A 9,672-nucleotide genomic window follows, 5' to 3' on the forward strand; every position below is an offset into this window, starting at 1 on the left:
AAATTAATTAACAAGACCAGCCGTGGATTTAATTACTGTTATTTCAGAATAAGGACAAGCATGAGCGGTATGCCCGGCATTTCTCTTGGCTGTAACAGGATTATGAAAACATCAGATTTCCATCGGTATGAAGGGAACGGGGTCTATTTCCAGTTATCATTTTCTAACTTAAATGTCATACACAGAAACAAAACAAAAAAAGGCATAGGGGATGCTGAACGGCCAGGGCTTTTGTCTTCATTTATAATGGAAGGAAACGCTATATTTCAGTTACAGGTTGGGTATACAAGGATGCAACAGTTTTCTTAATTTACGTCCCTCAATTCTATCCACGGATCCCCGGTTAAAAACCTCTCCTCTATCTACTAACAAGATTAAAAACAAAATCTCCCTCCCAGACTTCCTCTAAAATAAGCCTCAAATGCTGACCCCTCCCCCCATCAGAGCCAGCCCCCTTAACAAGGACGCTGGTGGCCACAGGGCCAAAGCTGGGGTGGGGAGCACAGGTGTGCCTTGGCAGGTGGGTGGCTCTCTTCCAGGATGAGGGCAGGGCTGGGCTCCACGTTCCCTCCACCTCTTCCAGTCAGAGGATTAGCCAGGTCAGTCACCTTGGTGGGCAGCCTCGTGAATCAGTACGTGGAAATGCCTCTTAGTCATATAGCCCAAATAGACGCTACCTTCTTAAGGCAGGTTTCTTATGGGGCATTAGTCAGCTCAGAGCTCTCACCCCATGCTCCTGCCCTTTGGTGCCTCTGACACCAGCACCAGGAAGGAGAGAGCCTGGGGTGTTGAGCTGCCTGAGAACATGGGCTGAGCACAGACAACCAATCTACCGCCAGTGGCGAGGGGGCTGACGGGGCCGCTGCTTACCACTGGTACGTGAGAGCTGCCACTAGCCTCCTTGCCTCAGACTTCTCTTCACTCAATGCCCTGTTTAAAATGCAACAGCTGGGGGCAGAATTGTCATACTTATTTCACTGTTACACTGGAGAGATGACTGAGATTGGGAGTGGCTCAGATGTGTGCAGTGCTGAAATCTGAGGGTAGACAGCAAAAGAGGAGGAAGAGGGTGTGTGTGTGTGTGTGTGTGTGTGTGTGTGTGTGTGTGTGTGTGTGTGTGTGTGTGTGTGTGTGTGTGTGTGTGTGTGTGATGGGGGAGGTCAAGGAACACACAGGGTGAAAGAACACTGCCATTATTTGGTTCTTCTCTTACCGTCATGTAAAACACATTGCATTGGACTCAAGTTACCATGGCAGGAACCAAAACTTTCTTATTCATTGCCCTGTACTGAGTGCTCAGCACATAATAGGTACTAAATAAATATCTGCTAAATGAAGAAATGGGTGACTGTTACCCTGTCTTATAAGCAAGACATCCGAGGCCTTGGCGAGGGTAAGTGCCTGGGTCAGATCACCCAGCTGGGGCCAACGAGCGGTCTCAGCAAAGGGGAGGGCTGCTTTTTGCAAGTGTGGCAACCACACACCCCAGGCAAATTGTTGCCATTGTCATGATTTTTGCAGACGATGTGACCAGAGTCTATTTATGGCCAGGTCTAAGTTTAGCTCCAAAGAGAAGGTCCTGCAGTCTGATACCTTAGAAGCCACCTGTGACGTCAGTGAGCTGAACTTGGTCTTCCACGTTCTAGCACTTAACTACCTATGGGATTTCTGCACTGGGCTGATGAGAGGGCATACCAATAGCAGGAGGCAGTATTATTTTCAGAACGTACTACGCATCCAGGCCCTTTACCTGCTTTATCTCATTAGACTCCTGCTTAAATATAGCACTGTTATTAATTCTCTTTCTCAAATGAGGAACTAGAGGTCCAGAGAGGACAAGCAACTTGGTTGCAGACCTAGGAAATGTCAGAACTACGTGTCACGTCTAGATCTCCACGCTTGCAAAGGCTGCATGTTTAGCCACTTCTCCAAATGGCCTCTGAACCATGTGGCCAAAGCTACGTTCACAGCCAAAATGTTCACCTGACCTTCTGAGCTTTGAAGGTATGAGGGTGACACGAAGTCAGGGTACCATGGCCATGGAAGTGACGGAAGAGAGAAGATACCCTTTTCTCCTTCATTCTTAAAAGATGCTGTGAGTCAGTGCATCTCTGCTGTGTCCCATGTAAATTTTGGATGTGACATTTTCCCCGCATGTCCCGTCTGCCACATGAAGGGATTGACCAAGCAGATCACTAGATCTGTCTCAGCTCTTTTATATAATGATTCCTTCACATTTTCTCCAAAGATTAATTTTAAGGACCCCATGTTTTAAACTAGGAGGAGGAAAAAACAATCAGTCCATGCACACATCATGTGGATTTGAAACAGCCGCCATGGGCTGGACCGTGGCACTAACTTTGTCCTTCAAAAGAGTGACTTGCCAAATACAGCCTTTGGTTTCTTCTCCCTCGGCAATCTTATTTCCTTTTAAAGCATGTCCTGGTGGGGGCTTGGGCTGTTTTGCTTGGTCCTGATTCCCGTGTTATTGGGTAGACCGTGAGTCAGGCTGACCAGGCACGTAGAGATACACATTCCAGAGGCCAAGCTTATCCCCAGGATAGAATTTCCTGGAAGCTCTGGAACTTGGATCTCTAGGATTTTTTTTTTTTTGTCAAGTATCATTGCTTCTTCAGTAATTTCTGGATAATATTGTATGATTCTTTAGATTGTCTCTCTACCAGCTTTCTCTCTAGACAGTTCTATCAGACTTCTAGAAACCCAGGAAGAGAGAAATCTAGAAAGTCCTTCTTCTCTACCTGGGAAATAGCTTTGCCTTGGCGTGGGTGATGGTATACACCTGGCCGTGGCCGAGAACTAGCAGAGAGGCGCAGATGCCTGGTAACCTTTGGCAAATGCTGGGCCATTCCTGAATCACACTGTCAATGTGTAGGAAGACCTTAATCTGTGTGTGAAGCCTGTAGTGATAATCCTAGTCCTTCACCAGATTTCTGCTTCTGATGAAAGCCTCTGGTTTCCTCCTGTAGTGGAAAGAGCTTCAGTTTTGGAATCGGAGAAGACCGGGTATGAGTTCTTAGCTTGTCATCATATGATCTTAGGCAAGTCATTTAAACTCTTAGCGTTCATTTACTCATGTGTAAAAAGTATATTAATATTTTTGCACAGTAGTCCTAAAGGCGAAGAGAGATAGGATGTGAGAAGACATCAAGCATCCTGAGTGTACTCAAAAGACATCTTTCCTTCCTTTCTTGTGCCCTTCCCCAAACTTGTCCATCCTAACAGAGAACAGATGAGTCTTCCTGCAGATCCTTAGGGGACAAGAGCCCAAATGGATGAGGAAAGTAAGACCAGCACATCCTTTCTGAGAAAACATGTAAACACGTCTCATATAAAAGAGCAGACAGTGAGCAACTGGATTTCCACATCAAATATTTAGGCTTGATACGAAATACAAGTTTCTGCCACTAAGAGAGTCTTGGCCCACATAGAAGACCTGACTTCTTGTTTTACTCTTTCTAGAAAAGCTATCTAGACAGCATTTCTGGCGCATCTGCAGCTCTGTGCCATGGATATGTGCTCAGCTCCCAGAATGGGTTCAGGATAGCCCCAATGTTGCGTTAAGGAAACGGTTTGATCTTGAGGGTCTCCTGTACAAGTAGCTGGTGGCCCTGCATCTGGTGGGGTCACGGCAGCTGCCAGCCAAATCCTCTTCCTATTAGCAAATGAAAGGGAAGAGGGGGATACTTCCAAACAAAGCCACTTAGAGAGCAGCAGCTGTCTCTTCTTTCTGGAGGTCCCGAAAAGCTGTTCCCCAATTCTGCTTTTAGTGGAACTGAGTTTTAGTCCTGTCTTCCCATAATCATGTGTTATTTGGGAGACAGTGTGGTATCCAGGAGAGGTCAGTGGACTGCAGGGGGAACGAAGTCCAGTTGTCATTCAAGGTCGGCCACTTCCTAGGGAAAGTGACCTACCCAAAGTCACCGGTAAGTGCTTGCGGTTACTGTAATGACTCGACCCCCGCCCCAGCCAGAAAACTTTTCTTATGATACATATTTAAATGGTGTCGGATAAACACTGGGGAGACAAGAACTCCCAGGGTCTGTGCTTATCAGGACAGATTTCCACTTTATTATACAGACACTATTTTGAATGTGCAAGTTGGAAGGAAAGATTCTCCTTGCCACAGTCAAATGGAATACCTCTTGTGGAGCCCAGTTGACCCTAGTGCGGGGTGGGGGGGGGTGTTACAGGAGGAACTATTCCCTGACTTGTCTGCTCCTGACTTACCCTCACCGGAAGTAGCAGGAGCGGGGGTGGGAAAGGAAGATGCACATGTGAGTCTGTGCACCTGTCCCTCCTTCCTGGTCCCCAGGCCTTTGCTGAATGTAGCCCATTCTTTTTCTCCCTCGTCACCTTTAGTCAGTTAACATGGAGAGAAGATCAAACTACGGGAAGATCCGTAAGGGATACCACGGGATCCAGAGGGGAATACCAAAGTCATTTTTCCCCTGTCCTGCCTGTAGAACTGCTGGTAAGCCCTGGGCCGCGAGAAGGCCTTGGAGCTGAGATGGCTTAGAATAAAGCCGAGAGATGATCTGTGAGGTACCTTTCCCTGCCTTCCACCACCTCAGGGGGTGGATGCATTGGTGCAAGTCAGCTGTCAACTGCAACCCCATATATTCAGACGTGTCTGCACAACATGACAAGCATCTGCAACTTACAAGCAGTGGCTTCAGCATCTGTTTGGGGAGATCTTTAAGAAGGACTTGGATAATTTCTTTCTTTCTTTTTCTTTCTTTCTTTTCTTTCTTTCTTTCTTTCTTTCTTTCTTTCTTTCCTTCTTTCTTTCCTTCCTTCCTTCCTTCTTTCTTTCTTTCCTTCTTTCTTTCTCTCTCTCTTTTTCTCTCTCTCTCTCTCTCTTTCTTTCTCTCTCTCATTCTCTCTCTCTCTTTCTTTGTTTCTCTTTCTTTCTCTTTCTTTTTTTTAATATGGCTCTCTTTGGGCCAAGTTGTTTATACACCTATGGGCATGTATCCAATGGCTTGGCTATTAAAGTCTTTAAGTGACAGCTTAATATATTTCTAAGATGGAGGAAGCCAAGGACAGTTCTCGAGGAGCCGTGTTGATGTTGGATTGGCTGGCCCAGGCAGAGGGCCAGCAGTTTTGCATGCGGCAGGAACTGGAGGTGAAAGCAGGAAGGGCTGAATTATGGAGGGGAGGGCAGAGCTGGAGGACAGGAAAGCCAGGAGGGACGTGATGTGGAGAAGCGTGGAGGGGGACGCCCAGCTGAACCTGGCAATGCACTAGGACGAACCATTCTTTCGTGCTCCTCTGACATGGTGCTGAGGGGTGAGAAAGAGAACCCTCCAGAGCCGGTCCACTGGTACACTCACAGTCAGCAGTGAGCGTGCTCTCTGATCTTTTTGTTCTAGTCCTTTCCAAACTCCTGCAAATGGCTCTTTGGCAGCCAAGGGGCCTGTATTCTTACAGAGCCTAATGGGCCCTGGCCCACCTTCTTAGCAATCTCAGAGAAGGGGCTTGACCTGTATGGGTCTCAGTTTCCTAATCTATAAAGTGAAAGGAGCTCTGTGTCTGCTTCCAGGCCTACCATTCCAGCACTCCAGAGTGAAATGCTCGGTGACTGATGACCTCTGTTGTGTAAGCAGATTTTGTATCTGTTGGGCTAGAATGAAGACAAGGTCATCGGTCATTGCTGTAGGTTATCAAGGCTGAGCAGCTGGCTTTCGCTCAGCCGAATGAAAATTAGTTACTCGTCAGACGGGCCAGTCAGCTGAAGAAAAAAGAGCACGTCCCTCATTCCCCGAAAGACTCCTTTCAGCAATCACACACCCACTGAGATACACAACCACCACTGACAATAACAATGGCTACATCTATTTGCGCTCGTGTGCTGAGCCCTTTGTACGCATCAGCTCATTTCACGATCACGGGCCCCTTGGGAGGGAGATGCTTTTAGTGTCTCCCAATTTTCAGATGAGGACGCAGACTCAGAAGCTTACCCAAGAGCACACAGCTAGTAAGTGGTGGAGCTGGGATTTGAACCCAGATCTGGTTACAAGAATACTAACCGCTTAATAAACAAGAGAAGAACACATCCACAGTGGTGGCTGATTCCACCAAGAGAAACGGCATTTGGCCTTCCAGGCTTTTTGTTGCCAGGGCATGGTGGCTAGTTCCTGATTCTCAGGGAAACTCTCCATGCTAGGAAACCTCTTTCCCAGTTGAAAAACAAATCATGACTCAAGAGCCGCCAACGGGAGCATTCGACTCAGCACAGATGAGAGGATGTAGGGAACTATTTCTACGCCCTGCCACGAACTATGGATGTGACCCACGGCCAGTCCCCCTGTCTGCCCGGAATTGGATAGGTGGTCTCAAAGCCTACTCCAGGTTTGGGATTTTATGTTCTCTCTCTTGAAGACTTTTTTCTGACTTTCCAGCTGCTAGGGATTCCCTGCAGCGCCCATCCCTTTGGGGGCAGGGCGGTGGAGTCAGCTTGTAGCCCATTTAAAATCATTTCTCATTTTGTAAACAGGTCCCTTGAAGCTCTAAGGGGCTATGAAATTGTTTCAGAATGCCTAAGTGTGATTATGCCTCCTGAAGCCAAATGTTAGAAAACCCCCCACTGTTGCAGATTTTGAAAGTAAATTATGCAATAAAAGTTGTGCAGCGTGCTGTTGACGTGACCCAGTGTTTAATCACCGCTGTACAGCTCAGGAAGCACAAGCTTATACAAAAGCAAGTGGTGCTTTCCCCCCATTCCCTTCCCTTTTCTTGACTTTCTGAGTTGATGACATGGGTTAATCAACCAAGTGGTCATCCTCCTCTGTCACAGTCCCAAAGGGTAAAAAATACCCACCCTTTCATCTCTGCCCACCACATTCTTCCGCTAAGCCTGTAATTGGATCTAAATGGAAAATAAACGCTTTGCAGGCCAAGGAAGTTGGCACTAGAGGGTGACAGGTCGGAGACTGTGTTCCACCTCTAATCCGGATAATCACACGCTCCCATGCAAAGGAAAGTAAAAGCAAGCCTTCCTCCGAGCGGTGGCCGGGGCTTGTGCTGGGGAGGGGTGTTCCGTGTATCCTGTTTCCCTTCACCCACTAACCGTCCACTAGCTTGTAGTAGAAGCACCCCGAACCATCTGATTTTCCAGGGGACAGTGAGACGCTGCCCCTTTAGCTCTGAACTCTTTTACCTTGGCTGAATTTGGGGAGGCAGTTCAGACACACAAATATCCCGGTTGCCGCCACAAGTTAGAAAACAGTAACGCACGAATTGTACTGTCCGAGAACACCATGGTCTTAGCCCGTTCACTTGTAGTTGATTGAGTCCTGCTGTGTGTGGCGTGCTGCATCAGGACAGAGATGAGCGAGAAAGGTTTGTCCTCCAGGAGTTTAGAAAGGTGGGTAGAGAAGTGAGAGCAGTGTGTGCCTGACTCACTGGTGGTAGAAATTACTGGGTATCTTACCAAGGTCTAACATGCGGTGAGAATTCCAAAGGAGGAGAGGTGACTGGATTCTGCACATAGTCTGGCAAATGCAATGGGGGCAGGTACGTTCCAGAGAGATGCCCTGATGAAGTCTGCCCCGGTGTACACATTCACAAGGGTCTGACGCACTCTCTGTACGCGAGTCTGGGGCAGGCCAGCCATGCAGTGGCGTAGCTGTAAATCAGATGCGTGAATCCTGCACCTCTAAGTGGCTGGCTTGCATCTTGATTCTGACATAGGTTTTTTTTTTTTTCCCCCTTCTCATTCTACTCCTGCATGCCCCCCTCCACCCCCACCCCCCCACGCCTCTGGTAATGGCAAATGTCTAAAGAGGAATTTGCCCTGTAAGACCAAGTTCTCTTTGGGAGATGACCCTACAGGGGACCATCGCTGTTACTGCTTCTGTGAGGGAGGTGGGACCTATCATCCCCCCATGGGAAACAAGGGAACTGAGGCTCAGAAAAGGGACTCGGTCATTGTGATGCAGCTAAAAAGGTGGCAGGGCTGGGGTTTCGATGCCAAAGGTTTTCCTTAGGCTCTGCTGCCTGCTGGGAGCAACTCTCTGTGACGCTGGGCCTCAGTTTCTCCACTGGTCTAGGCTGTCTCTCGGCTTCCTCCCAGCTCACAGGCCCTCTAAGCCTCTGGCCTGTGCCCCCTCCCAACTAGGGCACAGCTGCAGGCCCCTCAGGCAGTAATTCACCCGTGACCTTCTGGGCTCCCGGCCAGCCCTTCTTGAAAGGGAAACGTGCAGACCCTGGGGACAGAAATTAGTTGCCGTGTGCTGGAATTGCTGCCACTGCCAATATCACCAACTAAAGAAACTCTCTCTCTCTCTCTCTCTCTCTCTCTCTCTCTCTCTCTCTCTCTCTCTCTCTCTCTCTCTGTGTGTGTGTGTGTGTGTGTGTGTGTGTGTGTGTGTGTGTGTGTGTGTGTGTGTGTGTGTGTGTGTGTGTGTGTGTCTGAAAAACACAAAACGCTAGGATGACAGCAAAAAGGGAGATTCCTTGTGAGTAAATATAACCCCCTCCCCAAACCTTCACCTCAATCACAGGAGGGGGAAGGTAGGGTCTTTCCCCCCCACTACAGACCAGAGAATTACCATTTCAGAAAAAGTTCTACCTTATTTAAATTTTAATTAGCATCATCAGAGAACTAAGATCCTTGGCAAAAACTTTACACGACGGCCTTTAAGAGTAAAATTTGGAGGGTGTGCCTGTTAGCTCAAACATGTATTCCCAGCTTTTCTATTTTCTGTTAAGTCTCGGAATTTAATGAATTTCCTTCTCCTTACTTCTAGGTAAGCCGCCTCAAACACAGAGGAGAGGGAAACGGGGAAAGAAAGAATCTGGGTAAGTACGGACAGATCGCAGCTCACCTTCTGAACTCCTGGGTTGAGGTCCATGGCCACCTTTGCCATCCTCTTCTGGGGTGGACAAACAGCGCCTGGCTTCTCAGGCAGAGGCGCGAGGGCGCGCAGCGGGGACAGTGGTGGCTGAATGGCCAGGATCGCTGGCCCAGCGCGAGCTCTGCTCGCAGCCCGGCGCGGCGGGGCCCTTTAATTGGAGAGCGGGACTCCCTCTAAAACCTCGCCAGCCAATCGGCGCGGGCGCTCGCGCTTGGCCAGCCAATCCCAGCGCACGGCTCCCCCCTCCCTTCGGTTGGTGTGGGTCCGGCCGGGAGGCTGCAGCTGAGTGAGCGCTGCCCTTACGTCAGTGCGGCCGCGGCCCCTGCCTGCCCGGGCGGCGCACATCTGTCCCTGAGCGGCAGGAATCCGTCCCCACGCCCTTCTCCTTTAAAGGACAATGGGCAGAGGGTGGGGCGGGCCGCCGGCCCCGCGATCCATTCAGGTCAAAAGGGAGAGTGATCAAACAGGAAGGCTCGGGTATTTTTAGTGAGCTGGGTCCAAAAATAAATGCTGAGCTGTGTTCCCCTGCCCACCCTTTCTGCCTTGTGGTAGAGGGGTGGGCAGGTGGCGTGCAGCAGCTTTGACTAAGCTGGCTAGCTTTTCCCAAACCTGGGCAAGTTTTCCAATCATCGGAGAGGAGGTGAGATTGCAGTGAGTTGTGATTTGTGTTTTAAACTTAATGTTTGTAAAGTATTATTCTGCCTTTTATAACTTGCTTTCGTGTCAGTCCTCCCCGTTCAGGGAGGAAGAGAACACTGTCCTGATTTTATAAGTGGCAGCATGTACATCTTCA

The 9,672-nt window shown here is 48.9% G+C and overlaps 1 protein-coding gene across 4 annotated transcripts in view; it reads right to left on the reverse strand.

Annotated features, from left to right (window-relative positions):
* Positions 1-9,012, reverse strand: part of LMCD1 (LIM and cysteine rich domains 1) — a 67,971-nt gene extending 58,959 nt beyond the window's left edge. For 2 of the 4 annotated variants that reach the window (XR_009542710.1, XR_009542709.1), the window contains exon 1: positions 8,850-9,011. Coding sequence is in view for 2 of the 4 variants with exons in the window: in XM_060161309.1 (XP_060017292.1) it covers positions 8,850-8,891 (42 nt within the window). In the remaining 2 variants the exon portion in view is untranslated. Of the gene's footprint in view, positions 1-8,849 lie in introns of all 4 variants that reach the window. The other 2 variants (XM_060161309.1, XM_060161308.1) reach the window with 2 other exon arrangements.
* Positions 9,013-9,672: the final 660 nt, after the last annotated feature.

Source organism: Lagenorhynchus albirostris, chromosome 10 (assembly GCF_949774975.1).
Source record: "Lagenorhynchus albirostris chromosome 10, mLagAlb1.1, whole genome shotgun sequence".
NCBI lineage: Eukaryota > Metazoa > Chordata > Mammalia > Artiodactyla > Delphinidae > Lagenorhynchus > Lagenorhynchus albirostris.